This window comes from Lissotriton helveticus, chromosome 1_1 (assembly GCF_964261635.1).
Source record: "Lissotriton helveticus chromosome 1_1, aLisHel1.1, whole genome shotgun sequence".
In the NCBI taxonomy this organism is placed as follows: Eukaryota; Metazoa; Chordata; class Amphibia; order Caudata; family Salamandridae; genus Lissotriton; species Lissotriton helveticus.
The window spans coordinates 1,832,519,427-1,832,542,038 of record NC_136057.1 but is presented as its reverse complement, the minus strand read 5'-3'; the positions used below and the strand labels follow the sequence as shown (position 1 = coordinate 1,832,542,038).

Sequence of the window (22,612 nt, the reverse complement as noted above, 5' to 3'; positions counted from 1 at the left end):
GTTTTATCCCTAGTCTAGAGCAGACCTGTTTCAGCAGTGCAGAGACAAATGGGGTGCCCTGGTCAGTAAGGATCTCACGGGGAAACCCTACTCGGGAGAATAGGGTGATGAGAGCCTTGGCTATGTTCTGAGCTGTGGGCTGGCGTAACGGAATGGCTTCAGGGAAGCGCGTGGCATAGTCCACAATGACAAATGCGTATCGACATCCGCTTCGGGAGGGTAATAGGGGCCCTATTATGTCCATCCCTACCCTACTGAATGGTATGTCGATGAGGGGAAGAGGTTGTAGCGGCACCCTAGGGGGTCTGTATCGGCTATGTTTTTGGCAAACAGCACATTCACGGCAGTAGGTTTTAATGCGCTGATAGACCCCGGGCCAATAGAATTTTTCAAGGACCGTTCGACTGGTCTTTTCATCCCCAAAATGACCCCCTAACAGGTGACTGTGGGCTAAAAAGAGGACTTTGTCCTGGAAGGGACCAGGAATCAGTAATTGTGGGCTTTGTAGCGGGCCTCCCTTTCTGTATAATAACCCCCTTTTCTTGAAGAAATATGGACCTACTTGTGTGGGGTCCTCGTTGTCTAGGGCCCTTCCTCATGCTTCTTGTAGGAGTGGGTCCTCCTGTTGAGCTGCTCGGAACTCTTGGTCGGTTTGCCAGGGATGTTCATCCACATTCACGGGATAGGCAGAGGTGTGTATATTCTTCTCCTGTCTTTTCTGGCTCATGGTTTTGTGGGGTTTCGGTTCTCTAGGGGTTGAGGACAGGCCATGAGGGTAGGGGGCCTCTTTCCACCACTGGGCCAGGGAGTCCGTAGTATCCTGGAGAAGAGTAGGGAGTCCGGGATAATCACTTCCCAGGATGGCTTGTTCAGGCAATGCCGGTATAAGACGGACCGTGAGGTTGGTTCCCGGATCGCCGGGGTGTTGCACCCAAACCTGAGTGGTGGGGTAACGTTTAGTGTCCCCATGAACACACTGGATGGCCACTGCTCCTGTTGGAGTACTCTGGGGGAGAGTCAAGTCTTGAGGACGGAGGACGCTTTGCCGACACCCAGTATCAGCGAGGGCCAGGACTTCCTGTCCGTCAATGGACACGGGACAATGAAACGGAGGGGGAGCAGCCCCCGGCGTGTGGCAGACGTAGTTTCTAACCAGTCCGATTTCCATCGGCACCTCCTTTTGGGGGCACATGCGGGCTATGTGTCCAAAGTTCCCACAATGGTAGCATTGTGGTCCAGGATTGGGGGGACGGTACAGGATTGGAGAGGGCAAGAGAGGAGCGGGTTCAGGTCTCCGGGAGAGCAAAGGCCGGGGATGACGGTTGGCGGTGGGGTTGTGAGGTCTGTGGGCGGCTTCCTCCTTACCGCGTTGCAGGTCCTGAGCATGGCCATAAGCGCAGGCTATTTCCACGGCCGTCTCCAGGTTGAGTCTGGTATGTTGACGTACCCACTTCTGGGTGGCGGGATGTAGGGAGTTCAGGAATTGTTCGAGATAGATTTTCTCTAGAATGTCCTCTTTCGTGGAAGTCTCCGGTCTAAGCCACCGGTTGGCAAGATCTTTGATTCGAAAGGATAGAGCCCGAGGGTTTTCTTGGGGCCCTTCTTTGGCCTGTCTTAGTTTCATCCTGTATGTGTCGTCGTCCACCCCCAGACGCTCTAGGATACATTTCTTTATGTCGGCATAAGGGTTGTTGCCTTGGATGTTGGCCTGTTGATAGGCAGCCTGTAAGTCCCCAGTAAGAAGGGGGCCCAGGTATTGGCCCCATCGCTCTACAGGCCAGTTCGCGGCTTGAGCCAACCTCTCAAAATTCGTAAAGAAGTAGTCAGGGTCTTCCCCTGGGACATACTTCTGCAAAACAACGGATGGGAGAGAGGCCATGGGTCGAGGTTGTCCGAGAACGTCGGTCAGTTTGCCCATTGCTTGTTCATGCACGGTTCCTTGGCCCTTCAAAACATCATGCAATTGGCCTCTGTCATCCTCTGCTGTTTTCAGGAATTGTTCCATGAGTTTCCCCAGTTGCTCCTGGGAGTCGGCCATTCTCTTCATGACGGCCTCCATGCCTCCAGCAGATCCCACTTCTGACACCAGATGTGGTCGTGGGGGTGTAGCGGGCCGGAAAATCAGGCAAGGAGGCCGTAGGTAGTGGGCTATTTCGAGGTTTTATTGAATTTACAAGAGTCAAAGAAAGGGCTAGTACAGAGTGTTCCAGATGGGTCGGGTAGTTCTTCTTGGTCGGCTAGACTCCACTCGGATTGGTCCACGGCTGGGCTCTGTCTTCTTTGCTGGGGAGATACCTCGGAGGGCAACAAGAGAAACAAGGGACCGTTAGTCCGAACAGGGACTCAGTACGTATGCTTCCACCGGCACCGGGAAGTGAGGGGGCAGAGGAGAACGAGTCGTGAGGAAGGGAGGTACGGGGAAGAGGGACAAGAAAGAAGGGTAAAGAACGAGAATATAGCAAGGGTGTCAGGGTGAGCGTGACGGGAAGACGGGCTTCTTACGGTGAAAGTGCTTTACGATATTCACAGTGCTTCTACTACGTGATAGGTGCCTAAAAAGGAGAGATCTATTCAAAATATGTACACTGAGCACCTAGCGTCCTCACGGGGAGGTTTAGGCTACTCACGCGGTCCGCCGTAGCTCTCCAGTGAGCCACGGCCGCTCTTCAGCCTCCTCCTTAAGGACTCCACCAGTCCTCCGACCACTCGTCTTCTTCGGGTTGTTCCTCTTCTCCGTCTCCTAGGCCAGTCTGAGTATCCTGCCACAATGCTCCGACGACGTCTTCGATGTTGCTTCCGCTTTTCACTTGTTCTGTCGCTACCTTAGGGGTGGGACTTCCGGGGTCGAGGTGAAGTGCTTCCGGTTGTTGCTGGTCTTTGATTGGTTCCTGGAATAGAGAGAGGGGCGGGGGACTTTGGGTCATGGTTACCGCTCCGGCAATGTTACGGACCCGAGGGGTTTGGAGGAAAGTGTTTGTGCGTGACACCCCTGATAGCGGTAAGGGTTCAGGGGGGTACAATCCTGGCGGGGTCGACAACGGGACCTGATCACATTGGGTCTGTAGTTGTCATGGTTCAGAGGGTCCAATTTTGTTTTCTTCAGTAAAGGGTGTATGTGTGACTTTTTGAGTTCTTCTGGAAATACTCAGTAGTTAAGAAATTGTTACTGAAGTGGCAGCAGAGGTTTGTTAAAAGAATGGTCTTAAAAGTTTATGGTGTACATGGGTCAGAAGGGCTGCCGGGAGGCCTGCTGGCTTTGACCAGGTCCATAAATTAATTGTGTGAGATGTGTTGGAAGGAACAGAGAGGCTGGGTTAGAGTATTCTTGGATTGTTGTTTTGTAAAAGGGTTAGTGCTGGTGCTTTGTCTCTGTTTTAAGTAGAAGTCCAACATGTCTGCTTTGTAAGGGAAAATGACTTACCAGTTTGTCTGGGAAATCTTGAGTAACGGGATGAGTTCCTTCTAGGCAATTTGGTTTACGAAATTCAGTGAGTATTTTATAGAATTCTTTATTTGCATATTTAGCATTATGAACTCTGTCTGAATAGTACCTTTTCTTAGCTTTTTTGGTAGCTGACTTGTATAATCTGTTAATTTTCTGTAGGTGAAGTTTGTCTTGTTTGGCGTTGGTTTTGAGCCAGCCATGTTGCAGCTTTCTAATTTGTTGTTTTATGTCTTTTATCTCTATATTTCTCCAAGGTGCTTTTTTTCTTCTGTTCTGTTGTGTGGTTTTGAGTGGTATAAGGATGTCAAAAACTTCCTGTAGCCACTCGTATAGTTTAACAGAATGTATTGTTTCAGATCTGTACTGGATGTTAGTTGTGTTTCTAAGTGTTCTAAATTGAGGTTGTTCAGCGGGCGATAGGTGGATGCAAGTAAGGTAGTTTTAGGTGAGTAGCTTAGTGTTGTTTTATAAGGGAAAGCAAGCAAATGATGGTCTGTCAATGTGACTGGAGTTATAGTTTGAAAGTGGGCTAGTTCAGTATTAGCAAAAATTACATCTAGGATGTGTCCAGCGATGTTTGTGGGTTTGTGGACGATCTGATGCAGGCTCAGTGCGTCCGGGCCAGTGATTATTGTTTTCGGATGGGGCATATTGGGTTTGTCAAACCAAATGTTGAGGTCACCCAGAATGCATAGATTGGAGTGTATTGTCTTCTGGTTTGAAACTGTGTCTAGAAGTGTTCAGAAAAGGGGGTGGTGATGGACAGAGCATCTGAATTAAGCAGAACACTCCTACCCAGTCAAAAGATCAGGGCTTGATCCATCACCGTTTTTTAGCTCACTGCACCATCCCAGCTCAGAACCTGGCTATATGCAAATTAGTCTGACCCTGGCCCAGTGCATCATGGGAACAGGACAGACCAAACTACCAAGCCAATTCTTTACTGGAAAGGAAACAAGCTTCCGGGGACCGGTTTCTGGCATTACAGCCGTCTTCGGCCCGGCTTGCTTGAATCCTGATGGTGCAGTGAGCATTTTGTCCACCATAAGCGTGGAAGGGTATACTCAGATGTGAGTCCCTTGCTCATTGCACCATCAGGATTCAATCAAGCCGGGCCGACGACGGCTGAAATGCCAGAAACCGGTCCCCGGAAGCTTGTTTCCTTCCCAGTATAAGAATTGGCTTGGTAGTTTGGTTTGCCCTGTTCCCCTCATGCACTGGGACAGGAACAGACTAATTTGCATGTAGCCAGGTTCTGAGCTGGGATGGTGCAGTGAGCTAAAAAACGGTGATGGATCAAGCCCTGATCTTTGGACTGGGTAAGAGTGGTCTGCTTAATTCAGACACTCTGTTCATCACCACCCCCTTTTCTGAATCATTTTGTCCACCATAAGCGTGGAAGGGTATACTCAGATGTGAGTCCCTTGCTCATTGCACCATCAGGATTCAAGCAAGCCGGGCCGACGACGGCTGAAATGCCAGAAACCGGTCCCCGGAAGCTTGTTTCCTTCCCAGTATAAGAATTGGCTTGGTAGTTTGGTTTGCCCTGTTCCCATCATGCACTGGGACAGGAACAGACTAATTTGCATGTAGCCAGGTTCTGAGCTGGGATGGTGCAGTGAGCTAAAAAACGGTGATGGATCAATCCCTGATCTTTGGACTGGGTAAGAGTGGTCTGCTTAATTCAGACACTCTGTTCATCACCACCCCCTTTTCTGAATCATTTTGTCCACCATAAGCGTGGAAGGGTATACTCAGATGTGCGTCCCTTGCTCATTGCACCATCAGGATTCAAGCAAGCCGGGCCGACGACGGCTGAAATGCCAGAAACCGGTCCCCGGAAGCTTGTTTCCTTCCCAGTATAAGAATTGGCTTGGTAGTTTGGTTTGCCCTGTTCCCATCATGCACTGGGACATGAACAGACTAATTTGCATGTAGCCAGGTTCTGAGCTGGGATGGTGCAGTGAGCTAAAAAACGGTGATGGATCAAGCCCTGATCTTTGGACTGGGTAAGAGTGGTCTGCTTAATTCAGACACTCTGTTCATCACCACCCCCTTTTCTGAATCATTTTGTCCACCATAAGCGTGGAAGGGTATACTCAGATGTGAGTCCCTTGCTCACTGCACCATCAGGATTCAAGCAAGCCGGGCCGACGACGGCTGAAATGCCAGAAACCGGTCCCCGGAAGCTTGTTTCCTTCCCAGTATAAGAATTGGCTTGGTAGTTTGGTTTGCCCTGTTCCCATCATGCACTGGGACAGGAACAGACTAATTTGCATGTAGCCAGGTTCTGAGCTGGGATGGTGCAGTGAGCTAAAAAACGGTGATGGATCAAGCCCTGATCTTTGGACTGGGTAAGAGTGGTCTGCTTAATTCAGACACTCTGTTCATCACCACCCCCTTTTCTGAATCATTTTGTCCACCATAAGCGTGGAAGGGTATACTCAGATGTGAGTCCCTTGCTCATTGCACCATCAGGATTCAAGCAAGCCGGGCCGACGACGGCTGAAATGCCAGAAACTGGTCCCCGGAAGCTTGTTTCCTTCCCAGTATAAGAATTGGCTTGGTAGTTTGGTTTGCCCTGTTCCCATCATGCACTGGGACAGGAACAGACTAATTTGCATGTAGCCAGGATCTGAGCTGGGATGGTGCAGTGAGCTAAAAAACCGTGATGGATCAAGCCCTGATCTTTGGACTGGGTAAGAGTGGTCTGCTTAATTCAGACACTCTGTTCATCACCACCCCCTTTTCTGAATCATTTTGTCCACCATAAGCGTGGAAGGGTATACTCAGATGTGAGTCCCTTGCTCATTGCACCATCAGGATTCAAGCAAGCCGGGCCGACGACGGCTGAAATGCCAGAAACCGGTCCCCGGAAGCTTGTTTCCTTCCCAGTATAAGAATTGGCTTGGTAGTTTGGTTTGCCCTGTTCCCATCATGCACTGGGACAGGAACAGACTAATTTGCATGTAGCCAGGTTCTGAGCTGGGATGGTGCAGTGAGCTAAAAAACGGTGATGGATCAAGCCCTGATCTTTGGATTGGGTAAGAGTGGTCTGCTTAATTCAGACACTCTGTTCATCACCACCCTCTTTTCTGAATCATTTTGTCCACTATAAGCGTGGAAGGGTATACTCAGATGTGAGTCCCTTGCTCATTGCACCATCAGGATTCAAGCAAGCCGGGCCGACGACGGCTGAAATGCCAGAAACCGGTCCCCGGAAGCTGGTTTCCTTCCCAGTATAAGAATTGGCTTGGTAGTTTGGTTTGCCCTGTTCCCATCATGCACTGGGACAGGAACAGACTAATTTGCATGTAGCCAGGTTCTGAGCTGGGATGGTGCAGTGAGCTAAAAAACGGTGATGGATCAAGCCCTGATCTTTGGACTGGGTAAGAGTGGTCTGCTTAATTCAGACACTCTGTTCATCACCACCCCCTTTTCTGAATCATTTTGTCCACCATAAGCGTGGAAGGGTATACTCAGATGTGAGTCCCTTGCTCATTGCACCATCAGGATTCAAGCAAGCCGGGCCGACGACGGCTGAAATGCCAGAAACCGGTCCCCGGAAGCTTGTTTCCTTCCCAGTATAAGAATTGGCTTGGTAGTTTGGTTTGCCCTGTTCCCATCATGCACTGGGACAGGAACAGACTAATTTGCATGTAGCCAGGTTCTGAGCTGGGATGGTGCAGTGAGCTAAAAAACGGTGATGGATCAAGCCCTGATCTTTGGACTGGGTAAGAGTGGTCTGCTTAATTCAGACACTCTGTTCATCACCACCCCCTTTTCTGAATCATTTTGTCCACCATAAGCGTGGAAGGGTATACTCAGATGTGAGTCCCTTGCTCATTGCACCATCAGGATTCAAGCAAGCCGGGCCGACGACGACTGAAATGCCAGAAACCGGTCCCCGGAAGCTTGTTTCCTTCCCAGTATAAGAATTGGCTTGGTAGTTTGGTTTGCCCTGTTCCCATCATGCACTGGGACAGGAACAGACTAATTTGCATGTAGCCAGGTTCTGAGCTGGGATGGTGCAGTGAGCTAAAAAACGGTGATGGATCAAGCCCTGATCTTTGGACTGGGTAAGAGTGGTCTGCTTAATTCAGACACTCTGTTCATCACCACCCCTTTTCTGAATCATTTTGTCCACCATAAGCGTGGAAGGGTATACTCAGATGTGAGTCCCTTGCTCATTGCACCATCAGGATTCAAGCAAGCCGGGCCGACGACGGCTGAAATGCCAGAAACCGGTCCCCGGAAGCTTGTTTCCTTCCCAGTATAAGAATTGGCTTGGTAGTTTGGTTTGCCCTGTTCCCATCATGCACTGGGACAGGAACAGACTAATTTGCATGTAGCCAGGTTCTGAGCTGGGATGGTGCAGTGAGCTAAAAAACGGTGATGGATCAAGCCCTGATCTTTGGACTGGGTAAGAGTGGTCTGCTTAATTCAGACACTCTGTTCATCACCACCCCCTTTTCTGAATCGTGTCTAGAAGTGTGTCTGGGAATGTTGCCTTGCAAGGTGGAGGTCGGTAAAGGAGCTGGAAGTTAGAGTAGGAAGACGGTGCAGGATTGCATCTGGTTATGTCATCATCATCATAAAGCTTTATTTCAAGCAATAAAAAGACATGTCATAAGAGAAATACAAGATAAACTTGTCATACAGGAACACGCAAAAAATTATATATACAAGCAGACCGTCCAGGTACACTGGTGCGCCCTTAATTTGAGATGCAGTTACCGGGTCTAGCTGATTAAAAAAGACGAATACACATTATATCAATAAGAACACACAATTGATGGAGTAAAAATAGAGAGGGGGGGGCACATGACAATTCATCTTGAATAGGATCTGGTAACAAGTTTCCATCCCCTGCAGAGCTACTAATAATGTTGTCCCTAACCTCCTTCGGATAGGAGCGCATAGGATTAAAAATAGAAGGAAAAAAGTGCATGTGCAATCCTAATATGGTTTTAGGATTGAAAAGATCAGCCGAACAGCCCTACAGTGATTGCGTGTCAGCGCGTTTCGGCAGCATGCTGTGCTATTCCCGTTAGGAGTCTCTGTCTTGTGAGCCATGCAGGACTTAGAAACCTTGCCACACAACCCGCAAAGAGGGGCCTGGGATGGGACCTAAGGATGCGCAAGGCAACCCGATTGTCCTGTGTGCCCAGTTGCCGGCACAGTGGTTTTAGCCTACTTGGCCCTTAGGATATTATAAGCCGTGCAAGCAAACAGAACATGGGCAACCCTTTCTAACAGGGCCCTGCAACAAGGGCAGGCCTTTGATGTTCGATTGCGTGAGTGCCATTTTGCTGTAGTCTCACAGACTGGGAGTGTACCAAACCTGAAGTGGATATATAGCATTCTGGTGGATATAAAGCATCCTGTCCAGTGGGGCCTGGATAATATCTAAAAAGGACCCTAGGATTCTATTCTGCTTGTGAAGATAAAATTCTGCTGTTAATCTACCTAGATTCGGTTTGCAGGTTTCTTGGCGATCCACTCAATCCCAGTAAAGGCGTTTTAACTCTTCTTTCGAGGATGGTTCCTGCCTATGCCAGGGCGCTTGGAGCCCCAAAGCTGACAACTTTTTCATAACATTGGAGATCCATTCGTATCACTCAGAAAGGGCTTCAGTGTAGGGAAGGAGCTCTGGGGTTCGCCTGATGTGAGCCCAAAAGAGGGGCGGGTGGATCCTTGCTATGTCACCAATCGATCGCCTGCCCATATCGAGCATTAATGGGTTTAGGGGGACATATTGGGGCAATGTCACCAGGTCCCTGAGAACCTTGTGCTCAGATCTACAGAGATCATGAGCCTTGTCAAATCCCTATAGCTCTGCTCCGTACAATGGTGTGCTAACCACTTTGGCATCATAAACCTGGAAGGCTGAGGCTACCGGTCTACTGTGTGAGAGGTGATGTTCCCTCCCTTGTGCTCCAGCTACTCTTTTATGCCCCATCAACTTCTTTGCTAGGTGGGGCTTCCATGACAATTTGCCAGAGAGCCAAACACCAAGATAGTCGGAGGTGCCCACCCTTTCCAGAGGTATCTTACCTAGTGAAGGGTTGCTTTAGTAGGACTTAGGGGGATTGAAGGCCATGAATTTGTTTTTAAGGTGTTAATAACCAACCCTCGATCGTTGCAAAAGAGATGGAACCTATTGAGGAGACTCTGCAACCCAGCTGGGGTCTTGGACATCAGCAAGGTGTCGTCGGCGAACATGGTTATGTTTAAATCTGTTTTTATTGTTGCCAAATAGAGACAAAGGAGCTTACATTGCGAGAGAACATCTGTCTGATATGACACATAATAATTCAACTTTCGATTTTTGAAAAATTTTAAACAAACAAAAAAAAGCAACTAAACCCAGGACCCCCCCACCCCTCTTCCTCCCACCCGACAGGTACCTTCAATCAAATGATCCGTCCTGACAGGCAAAAGTATTGAATTGTGTGTATTCAAGCTTCTGACAATTGCAACTGGTTAGAACAGCCTCACAATTCTTTATAGAGATGTCATCAACTTTAGTGATATGAAATGTATGTAATGTTTGCCTGAACACAACAGCTAGGCCACCTCCTTTTTTGCCTATAGGATTGTGGGTGATCGTTTGATAGCCTTGAGGAATGGCTTCATGCAGGACTGGAGCCATATCATCTCCAAAGCATGATTCAGTTATAAACGAAGGTAGTCCTTGCTTTTTTGGTTCTTGCCTTGACATCAGCGTCTGTGCCGCCCTGCTTGTCTATGACACTACCCAGGTAGGTGAAGGCCTCAACCTCCTCTAGTGGATCAAATATACATTTGCAGAATACCGACTTTGCAAACGACATGATTTGCATCAAGTTATGTTTAACCAGGAATAATATATTGTGCTTATTACCAGGTTATCCATTCTGTTTTTGCTTGTTTGCTAAACTTATTAAAAAAGTAATTTGATGAGAATTTGCTCAGAATATGAATACTAACTATATGGTTTCTAAAACCCTTACGGGATGTTTAAAGTCATTGGGACTTGAAAGCAAAGAAATGTTTCCACATAAAAATTTAAAACTGAGTTTGTGGCCAAAGAAATGAGCACGCATAAAAAGCTTTCAAGTAGATTTACAACACTGTCTTCAGACTAAAAGTCTGCATTTAAATTGTTTATCTTTAAAATGTGGATAAAATGCAATTTTTCCAGAAAGTCAACATTTACCAATTTGCATGAAGGTTGTTATTACGTTTAAATACGGTTCACTTGCAATAGGAGATAATGAGTGGACCAAAAGTGATGGGACCAGTTCTCACCTCTGGGGTCAATTTTGTGACTCTAATATTCAGGATATGATTAACGTGCTGTTTATGCCCCTAATGTAAGTATTTTCAAGAGACATTTATTAGACACATATTTTTTAATTTTCACTAGAAACATATAAGGATGTACTAAATTTATTGTTAAGCCCTTCCTGGGTGAACATGTTATTGATTAACTACATTTTATGGTGCTCTTCTTAAACTGTAATAATGTTTTAAAGAGTACTATAATTGTATGACATTTAAAAAGGATGATTTTTATGGCTGTAGTGCTTATGTGGAGAAACTAATGAAAAAATAAATATTGCAAGATAGGTTGTTTTAAAGCAATACAGCAATAACTGGATTATTCCTAATTCAGTAGCATCTGCAGTGTATTACATTTTTGAAACGATTTTGACACTGTCATGGATAAATATCTAAGAAAAATACCACGTTTCAATTTTGCTGAAAAAGAATGAAGTGCCATCAGATATCTGAAAACATTGTAACCATACACATTATCCTTTGTAACTTTACAATGTGAATTCTCTTTAACTTCCTGTGTAATTTCTCTACGTATCCAGGCATTGTTCATGTGCACATGGGTGCCCCTGTATGTGTTCTCTTTAACTGATGTGAATGTTGATTCCCCTACACCTGGTTCGACCAGCAACGAGCCAGAAACAGGAAAAGGGATCTTATCCTACCCCTGCCAGTCTTATGGAATCCATGGGTAACATGCTCAAGTAACTACGAAAGGGGTAACTCAAAATGTATACTGCAGAGTACTATTTCTCGTGAATGGGCATAGATTACTCAAATGAGTTTATATTACCAAAAAGAGTGGAAAGGAGAGCACGAGGGTGATGGCCAAGGCCTGTTGATAGAAGAAGGCCCTTGTTCTTCAATCCGTGTGAATGATGGAAAAGATGAATAGAAGACCAAAGTAAGCAAGTAAAGCATCGTTGGCACTTAAGAATTCATTGGGGTGGGACAACTGCATGGTTCATTCCCTCAAACTTGATACACCCAACAACATCTGTCTTGGTAGTGGTGCACTAGAAATGGGAGATCAACGGTTTTAATTTCTATATTTTCAAGTATGTATTTTGTTTGCAGTTTCATAGTACATGTTCCCAATATTTTAGTTCTATTATTATCTTTTATTCTGACTTCCTCTTATAATTCCCAATCCAGTTCAGAAAAAAAGCCTTCTTCAGGGAGAATTTAGCTTAGCATACTGTGTCCCTACGAGCAAAAATTGTTATACAAATATATGCAAAATTTAGGAGGGCGTGGCCTGCAGCCAAAGAAGATGGCCGTACACCAGGGGGGCACTGCGGCTGATCCTGTTTAATCACCCTAATCCGTCATAATCCGCAGGAATAAGTGGCACCTACCGCCTTCGGGGGCTGAAGGGAAGCGGCGGACAGCGTTAGATTCCAGCCCTGCTCCAGTTTCGGGGATCCCTGACTGCCGGTGAGGAGCGCGGCCGGGGAGCCGAGCGGAGACAAAATGGCACACGCGGCGGCAGAGCTTTGAGCCTGAAGCCTCGGCCCGCAGAGGTAACGTGTGGAGGCAGACTTCGGCAGCGGAGAGTGCGAGTCATCCACGTCGGCGGGAGTCAGCGCGGGACTGTGCCCAGGGCGAGCGGACTGAGCCCAGTGAGGCCCACAGAGGTGGCACATTAGCAATCAGAGAAGGCACTGGGCCAGGTGTGTGCATGAGACGGACTCGCGGCCCCAGCAGCGGCAGTACATAGGGGAGGGGAGGCCCCCCGAGGAGCAGGCACTGGCGTGGACAGAGGCTGTGATTAACAGGCGGCATTGGGCTGGTAGAGGACCGGCGAGACCGGGCAGACCAGAAGCAAGTGAAAGCCAGTTGGCAAGCGGAGCGGGCGATCTTTGGTGCACATCTCAGCGGGCCCATCAAGACACGTAGTGCAGCACAAGCAGCAGGTTGCAGTGCGGCTCGCTGGGCGCAGGAGGCTGCTTAGTCTGGACTGTGGGCTCCTCCAGGGCCATTGGCTGGAGTAGGGGGAGCTCTCCCTCGGGGTGCAGTGATCCAGCCCAGTTTGTGGGCTCCCAAGTGAAGTGTCACCTGCCAGTGTCGTGGAGCAGACCTCCGGGGGCCTTGCGGAGTGGGTCTTGGGCAAACCGGTGGGTGGGATTCACCTGCCAGCAGTAAGGGACGAGGCGGACACTAGGATCATAGGCCGCAATCAACCATTGACCCAGAGGCAAGCAAGTCACCCTGGACAGGGAGGAGGACTCGCAAAGCGGACGTCAGCAGGATGAGGCGTCCGGGGGTAGGCCGGATCCTTTGCTTAGAGACATAATGTTGGCTATCCCGGAGATGCGCGGTGCCCTAAAAGACATGCGGGGGGACCTTCAAACCCAAGCTCGACTGAGTTACAGAGGAAATCAATCTGCTGCGCGCCGACTTCAGTAAAATGTCCCACAAGGTCTTGGAGGCTGAGAGCGGAATCAGCAGTCTGCAATCAAAGACAAAGAGGCTCGAGGAGCAAGTTGCTGCACTCACGAAAACCAAGCCGATTTCGCCGCCCGCCTGGAGGATCAGGAGGGCCGGGCGAGGCGCAACAATATCCGTATCGTGGGTGTGCCGGAGGGAATGGAAGGCCCTTCTACGGACTGCTTTGTGGAGGATCTCATACTCCAGTATCTTAAGCCGAAGCGTCTCTCCAACTTCTTCTCAGTCGAAAGGGCCACCGCGCACTAGGGGGGAGGCCCAAGCCGCCCCCCCCCACGCACCATAATCGCGCAGATCCTGAATTATCGGTACCGCGATGCCATCTTGCAGGCGTCAACGGTGTCTGGAGACCTACAGTTAGAAAACACCACCATTCATTTTTCCCCGGATTTCACGCTACAGCTACAGCGTCAATGCAGGTCATTTGAAGGTGTGAAGCGATCCCTCAGGGACCAAGGAGTAAAATACATGATGTTGTACCCCGCACGACTGAAGGTCCTGGATGGAGAAAAGGCGTATTTCTTCAATTCACTGGAGGAAGCTAGAGACTGGATGGAGGGATGGTGGACAGATGGCCGCCGGGGTGTTTCGCGACGCCCAACTCCGAGCCGCATGGGCCTGGGGACCCAGACCAGTAACGCCTCGTCGCAAGCACCTCCTCAGACTTAGCGGCCTTCGGTTAAGTGATGCAGTGAGTTGTGTTGGCAGAGAGCGATCTGGACATTCGCGGTAAGGGGGCGGCCTGCCCCCGGGCATCGCGAGACTTGGAGGGGGTGGGGCTGACAAACTGTGGACTACTGCGAACTGGAGAATAAAGAACAGTTAGTGGGCCTTATGATGGACATTCAGAGACTTTGGCACTATTGGGGGTGGGAGAGGGGGGTGGGGGTGTGACAGGGACCATTTGTTAGGATCCCTTTAGGGGGTGTGCACTCTGATCTGTCAGTATGACTCCTTTTTGCGGCTGCAGACTTACGTTTCCTACTGTTGTTGATGGTGGGGTTTACAGGGCAACAGGCACTTTGCATGTTACATTGGTGGGTGGTTGGGGACCCACTTAGCAGGGAGTCAGGGAGGGGGGTGTGGGGTAGGGGGAGGGGCTGGGAGTTCTGGGGAAGTTTGATATTTTGCCTATACAGTTTTCTAGGCTCGAGCTCAAGAGATACACAGTGGACTGATGCAGTGGTCATTAAAAATTCCGAGACTATTCAGGCCTCTTTACTGGAATGGGAGATCAAAAGCGCTTAAGAATATGGGTGTGGAATGTTAATGGTTTGGGCAATAAAATAAAGCGCACGTTGGTACTACAATACTTGAAACGCCATTCCCCGGATGTAGTACTCCTGCAGGAGACCCACCTACGTGGTAATAAATGTAAGGCCTTGGACCGATTTGGGTATAGGATGTGGACCACTCTGGGTTTACGTCTCGATCTAGGGGGGTGGGTATACTACTCCGTAGCACTCTACCTCTTATTGTCACGGGTACGTGGACGCAAGACTCAGGGTGCTCAGCAGCAGTGGCGATTAGGTGGGAAGGGCACACGATAGTATTCAGCTCCTGCTACATTCCACCAGGCCTCCATACCCAGGCGTATGTGAAATTTGGGGCACACTTGACAGACCTCCCCCAGAGCACCTTGGTTCTCGGGGGTGACACAAATGCAATCATCGAGGCCAACTCAGACCGCTCGGGGGAGAGGCTGGGTAACAGAGGGGAACTGGGCCTGCGGGGGTTTGTGACAGCGCTGGGACTCAGGGACGTATGGCGTACACATAATCCCTCCAACAGACAGTATACCTTCTACTCGGCTAGGCATGGGACCTTTTCCAGAATAGATCACCTTTCTGTGTTAGGGGATCAGCTAGGTGACTTCACAGACTCCTGCATCATGGCCAGAGGTATCTTGGACCACTCACCAGTGGGGGTCACTCTCAAGGGACCGATGACAGACAGGGCGGCCTTTCCTAGGATTGACCCCTGGCGCCTTAAAGACGACTCCATCTCAGACAAACTGAGAGAGAGTTCCCAATTATATTTTGCAGAGAACAAGGGCTCGATTGTTTCCCACCTGACCCTGTGGGAAGCTTATAAAACCGTACTACGGGGCCAGGCTCAGGCACTGATTGGCGCCCAGAAAAACGAGGAAGCGCTCCAAATCAGGCAATTTGAGAGTGAGATCGAATCACTGGAGAAAGCGGCCAGTGAGTCCCCATCTTTGGAAAGAGGTCACGAGTTAGCTCTTAAGCAAAAGGAGCTCTGTGCGTTGGCACAGGGTGAGGTGCGCGCCCACTCCCTCGCCACGCAGCATAGGATTTACGATGCAGGGGACAAGAGCATGAAGCTACTGGATTGGCTTGAACCACGGGACCGGGTGCGGTCCTGGGTGGCTGAAGTGAGAGATGGGTCCGGAACCCTGGCAACCACTAGTGTTGCAAAAGCAGAGGCATTTGCGTCATTCTATGAAAAGGGTGTACACCCCTGTATACACGTGGACGGAGACGGACTGCGAGGAGTTTCTGTGTGATTTTGATCTGCCCACCCTGTCTAGTGAGCAGGCAGACAGTTTGGAGGCTGAGCTCACGGGGTTGAAGCTGGGGGAAGCCCTCAATTCCCTGAAGGCCAGTAAAGCCCAGGGATCCAACAGACTACCGGTCGAAATCTATAAGAGGCAAGCCAATATTGTCATTGACCCTATGCGACAGATGTTCCTCGAAGCAAGGAGTTTGGGTAGGTTCCCGCCTGACCAGAGTGAAGCCACCATTGTGGTCATCCACAAAGCCGGGAAGCCGCCTGATCAATGTTCGTCATACTGGCCTATATCGCTCCTCAATGTTGAGGCCAAGGTTCTGGCCAAAGCCCTAGCGACGAGACTACTGGTGGAATTGCCTGATTTGGTGCATGTAGACCAATCAGGGTTTATGCCGCACAGGAGCACTAGACTAAACTTACGTTTGTTATTTGGGGTTTTATACAAGACTGAGGGGGTGGGCGAGACTCAAACAGCGTTGATGGCGCTGGACGCCTCAATGGCCTTTGACAGCATTGAGTGGCCCTATCTGTTTAAAGTCTTGGAGCGTTTTGGCTTCGGGACAGTGTTTTGCGGCTGGGTTCGCCTACTGTACGAACAACCAGCGACAAGGGTGAGCAACGTCACAGGCGTTCCCCCTGCGCAGAGGCACTATGGAGCCCTGGAGCCGTTGGCTCATTGGATTCGATGGGAGAGGTCATTTTGGGGGCTGTCGCTTACGGACGAGTGGGAGGAGCGTATATCATTATACGCAGAGGATGTCATCCTCTACATGGCCAGGCCCTACCACTCGATGGCACAGGTGCTCCACCTGTTTGAGCTCTTCTGAAGTTACTCCGGGTATACGATCAACTGGACCAATCCGCTGATCCCCTCTCTGCCCCCTCCACGCCCCCCCCTCCCCGGATCCAGTTGTGATGCCCGGCCTCGATCGCTGTCGAAGGGTTTAAATACCTTGGGGTTTATGTGACCAGGGACAGAGCGGAGTTCTTGAGCAGGAATCTTGAGCCTCACCTGACGCGGTTGGCTTCGGACGTCGCTCATTGGCGCTCCTTGCCTCTTTCTCTAATGGGGCGTGCGGCGCTCTTCAAGATGCTGGCAATGCCCCGACTGCTCTATATACTGCAGAATTCACCCTATCCGATCCCCGGTGGGGTATTTAAATGCATCTCCTTGTCAGTGCGGACACTGCTCTGGGATGGGGGGGACCCGAGGATAGAGATGCGAAAGCTCACTAGGGTGTGTACGACGGGGGGCTGGCCCTCCCGGACGTTCAGCTGTACTACTGGGCCCTGCAGTTGCAGGTGGTTAACAATTGGGTCTAGGCAGAGAGGTCAGAGCCGGCCTACAGGGTGGATAGGCATGTCATGCCAGAGGGCTGTTATGAGCCTCTATTATATACGAGTAAGCGCTGTAAGGATCTTCCATCACATACAGGGTTGGTGATGCTGGAGGGAGGCTAATAAATTCTGGGGTTGGGCAGGCACCCTTATGGACAGAACGCCGCTCTGGTCTGGCAACCAGCTGGTCGAGGTCCAGACTGACGGGCTTCAGGGGCTGGAGGCTTATCGGGATTGACTATTTGGGTGATGTGTGGAAGGGGAAAGCTCCTAGATCTTTTGCCTATCTCCAAAAAGAGTACCGATTGCACGACTCCCAACACTACCACTATCTGGTCCTCATTCATGCCCTACGAACATGCATAAACACGGACGTAACACTCCCAGAATATTCTCCACTTGAGGACAGACTACTTCTTGACCCTATCCCGGAAAAGCCTACCTCTACCATTTACCGCAAGCTCATTAACAACATTCCGACTCCTGGTGACCCTGCGGGAGAGGTGGGAGGGCGACATAGGCAGTCTTGAAGATGACGACTGGCAGGATACCTTACAGAGTCCCCGGGAAATAGCAATAAGGATTAGGTTCCGTCTGGTGCAATTGAAAATACTGCACCAAGTGTAGTACGCGCGAACTCATCTGTACTCCTGGGGGAGGTGCTTGTCTCCTTTGTGTGCGAGGGGCTGTCAGGGGGAGGGGACTTTTTATCATATATTCTGGGACTGCCCGCACATAGTGCCCTTTTGGACTAAAGTTCCGCAAACGATGGAGTTGGTGGTGGGCTCGTCGGTGCCGGTGGACCCCGAGGTGGTTGCTGCTAATGATAAGAGGGGCTACCGACTGGTCTAGATATAATGAGATCGGCTAGCTACAGCTGCGGGAGTGGCAAAACGGAATATAGCCAGCCACTGGGAGGGCGCAGGCACCTCCCCCCCCAATGGGAACAATGAATCGGAGACCTAGACTGGTGTCAAAGAGCAGAGGAGACTGTCTATAAATCCAGAGGTTGTTTCAAGAAATGGAAAAAGGTGTGGGGACCCTGGCGCAGATACCGGGTTGAGCGGGCGGGGGTGGGATAAAGACGCTTGTATTCATTGCCCATTCTGCTATGGGGGACACTGTGAATGTAATAAGTATTGCTGTTTCTTCAATATTTCTTCTGATTACTGCTGTACAATGAATGAGATCTTGAGCATAATCAATAAAAAAATTGTTTAAAAAAATATATATATGCAAAATTTCATCGGATAGTGGTTAACGCACGAGTATTGTTTTGTGCTAAGCAAACAATTCCTTCTGGATGAGTAATTTAAATACTCTTTTTCAACACATTACGGCATATGCTTCTACATTTCATTGAATTGCCTTAGCATGCACTCCAATAACATGCAAGCGCTCTTTGAGTACCGGGGACATGAGGATTGAGGGGCCCTCCACAGGCGTGAGCTTTCTCTTATGATAGCTTTATTCATCACTACCTATGCAATGCTGCTTTTTTAGAAGGTGCTCGGACCTTGAGGACAATTTAGCATTATTGAACTTCCCCACCCCTGATCTGTAATATACTTAAAAGGCACATGGTCCTCTCCTTCATTCATACTCACCCTCACAATCTTTCCTGAATCCCAGATTCTCCAGAAGTGGCATGGGTGGGCGGTCCGCAGTGTCCTCAGATTTGGTGACAAGGGCCTCCTTGACAGCATCATACCCGTTCACAACCACTAGGTTAATCCAACCCATTTGGAAGCTGAGAACATTCCCAAACTTCTTCTGAAACTGGAAGGAAGATTGAAATAGATAATGAGATCTTTTCAAGCATGTGTTAGGTTCCCAGAGGCACACATGGAATAAAGACCAGTCGATGGGGTGCCTTTCAAAAGTGCAACAGACTCTTACTCACATGATTATATTAACCCCAAAGGTATGACACTGTTTTACTACTAATCACCCAATAGGGCTGCACCAGCTTCCATTATGAGAATGCCAGAAGAGTGACAAGCTCAACGCAATACACAAACCACAGCACATACTCATAAATCTAACATGAAAAAGCTTCCATAAATTAAAGAAAATTTTGAAATTTGAACAAACTTACATTCCGTATAGTTGTGCAAATTAGGAAAATGTATTGTTGTCAATAAAGTTCTCATCAAATGCTCTTCAAATGCTAAAAATGTTCAATATACACAAAACTCTTAGGTCAGAGTATGGGTCAGCTACCAGGCAATCATTGCTAAGGAAAGTCAGTGTAGAAGTGGAGACCCCTTCCTACCCCCTGCCTATCCTCTACTTCACCTGATTGGGTCACTGCATGGCCTTTTCATTTTATGTAAGGCAACTATTTGAAGTTAATAGGAAGACCCAAGCCTCATATCATGATTAAAGTATACCAATTGCCACTGCTAAAGCATGTTTAACTGACTGGACATAAAAAGCTATGGGTACCATGTAATGGGATGAACACGATACTCAGACACATTTACCCTCGTTGGCATTACGATCCATTTAAAGCATCTCAGGATCGGACAGTTCAGGCTGAGGTTTGTAAAAAATCAGCAGATGACCATTCGTCCTAGCCCTAACGCTCATAATCGCCTCATACATTTTAAGTCACCAGACAATTCTGAATGGGCCACCAATCGCTTTATGATGCTCTCATGAACTTTCACTGCAAATAAGGTAAAACAGTGGAAACACAACAATTGTTTTTCCACTAGTACGTCATCATAAGGGGAAGCCCTCACTCGCACTGTGTTATCAGGTCACCCCAAGAGTGAAGAAGCGGAATGGTGGGTGACAGTCTTCTGTCTGACCCGCCTTCTCTTGCCTCTCTTCCAGACCCAATAGAAGCAGACGAATCCCAACCCGCACAAGGTGATATATTGGATGCATCTTAAAACACACTAAAACAAAGACCGCAAAATAGGTCAGCCCAATGTACCAACCCTATTTTGCGAGTTGCTAATCAATAAGCGGCTCGCAAAATAGGGTTAGCTACTCGCTATTAGGAAGGGGCGTGCCAAGGACGTCCCTTCCTAATAGCGACTCCAAAACCTATGTATGAATGTTTTGTGACCGCAATTGTGGTCTCAAAACACTTGCAGTTTACCACCCTTCTAAGGAGGGTGATAAACCACTCGCAACGGGAAAGGACGCCTGCCCTTAAAAAATGTCACTGAAATGTTTCATTTTTATTTTCTAAATGCATCCCATTCTAATTTGTTGTTTTATGTCTGTTATCTCTATATTTTGCCAAAGTGCTTTTTTTCTTCTGTTCTGTTGTGTGGTTTTGAGTAGTATAAGGATGTCAAAAGCTTCCTGTAGCCACTCATATGGTTTTTTTAACAGAATTTATTGTTTCAGATCTGTACTGGATGTTAGTTGTGTTTCTATGTGTTCCAAATTGAGTTTGTTCCGCGGTCGATAGGTGGATGCATGTAAGGTAGTTTTAGGTGAGTCGCTTAGTGTTGTTTTATGTTGGAACGCAAGCAAATGGTGGTCTGCCCATGTGACTGGAGTTATATTTTGAAAGTTAAGGAAAAAGGGCTGCATTTTTTTTCGTTTTATTTTTTTTAAATATTTTTATTGAGAGAACAATCATGGCAGTGATACAGATCAGCAAAATAGCATATGTTATGTGGATCACAAGAACAAAGCAGCGCGGTCCATAAATAGTATTACATAAAATAATTTTGTAAGTTGACATCTTAACTTAGTAATATCCTTACATGGCTGATGCAGGTCATATTGAGGCACAATCATCGTTTTCGAGGTCTGGAGGTTCACAAATATTACCGCGAAACTGATTCCAGGCACCCCATATTTTCTCCCATTTCCTAGGACACCCACGATGAATGAACACTGATTTTTCTGCCACCATTAGTTCGTCCATATCGCTGCACCACTTACGGAGGGTAGGTATCGCTTCGGAGCCCCACAATAAAGCAATATTGCGCTTTGCCACCATCATACCCCGCATTACCCAATCTTGTTGTCTGTGGTTTAAGTCGTTTGGTTCCCAAACATTTAGTAAACAGCGCCGGGGCTCTGGCGTTAGGGAAATGTTTGTAGTTTGGGATATCGTGCGCATAACTGCTGTCCAGTATCTCGCTATGTGTACACAGTCCCATATGGTATGATAGAATGATCCTTCGTCCCCGCAGACTCGTAAGCAAAATTTGTGGGGGGCAGACCCTATTGTAAACAAAGTCGTTCTTGTGTAATATGTGCGATGCAGACTGATTGAGGAAGATGGCGGCCGGCTGAAAAAACGCTCGGTCGAGAGCTCCGACTGTTTCACCAGAGCAGCGTGTGAGTAAAAAGGCGCTTTCCAGTGCAACTATGCGTATGCTTTTTGAGCAACTATAGGAGATTTTTGATTAAGCGCCCCCTGAAAAAAAAAAAAAACACCAGTGCTGAGCCAGGCTGGTTGGGAGCTGGAGCTGGAAGCCGCGGCTTGATCAACGTGCTCTGTGGTGGCTACTCGGAGCTGGGCGCCCTGTCACGCTCCGGAATCTGGGTCGCGGTACTCGGTGCGAGGCAAAGCTGCCGTAAAGCGTTCGGCAGGATTCCCTTCCTGTTCCGGGGCATAGAGCGCAGAGTCAGCGAACCTGCCGGCGGTCAGGAAAGAGAATCAACATCAGTTACAGGAAAGTCATTCCATGGCCAGACGACGACGGGGGTGAAACACGAAACCGAAACCAAAATCACCAAAGTTAAAACTAAACCTGAACCTGAAAAGAAAAACGAACTACTGAAAGCCAGTAAAAACAAAAGGCATTATATTTTACATACAGACTGTCTGGGACAATCAAAACCAGAGGTCTTCAATCTGTGGGGCGCGACCCCCAGGGGGGTCGTGGAGTTCTGGGGAGGGGGTCGCAGGTCGGGCTGATTGACGGTGCTCACGGCGGAGGCCTAAGGGGTGAAAAACATCAAAGCCTCATTAACAAGTAAAAGGTCTTTTAAAGACCTGTCAATTACTCGAGTGTGCCTTTTTGGGTGTCCCTGAAGCTGTTTCAGCCCCGGGCTCACATACAAGAGGGGGGGGGGGAATGAGGGGGGGCTGGGGGAGGAGGCTGTAGCCCTTTGAGTTCAATGAACGTTGCGCACCTGGAGCTGTGGGGTTTATTTTTAACGTTTTATATAGCACTAGCTGAACACGTAGGTATCAGAGCGCTTTACAAACACACAGTAAACAGCAGAAGGACATTACAATCAGTGGTTCAAGTCCCAGGAGCCCTCATACCTGGAGCCTGTGCGGGAGAAATGTGCCTGAGAGTCGGATCTTCACCGTGAGATGTTGTTACAGCCTGTCTGCCCCCCCCCCCCCCCCCCCCAGGGAGGCACAGAGATGCCCTCCCATGAGAGAGGAGGAAGAAGACGCAGAGAGATAATGACCCCCCCAATGAGAGAGGCACAGAAAAGATGGGTGGATGAATGATGGGTGGATGGATGGATGAATGGATGGAAGGCAGGATGAAGGATGGATGGATGGATGTGTGAAAAGGTGGGTGGATGAAT

General features: G+C 48.7%; 1 protein-coding gene across 2 annotated transcripts in view; it reads right to left on the bottom strand.

Annotated features, from left to right (window-relative positions):
- Positions 1–22,612, bottom strand: part of LOC144753465 (cytochrome P450 2D17-like) — a 296,252-nt gene that overhangs the window by 233,910 nt on the left and 39,730 nt on the right. For both annotated transcript variants that reach the window (XM_078641151.1, XM_078641147.1), the window contains exon 2: positions 18,694–18,865. In XM_078641151.1, the coding sequence (XP_078497277.1) occupies positions 18,694–18,865 (172 nt within the window). The remainder of the gene's footprint in view (positions 1–18,693; positions 18,866–22,612) is intronic.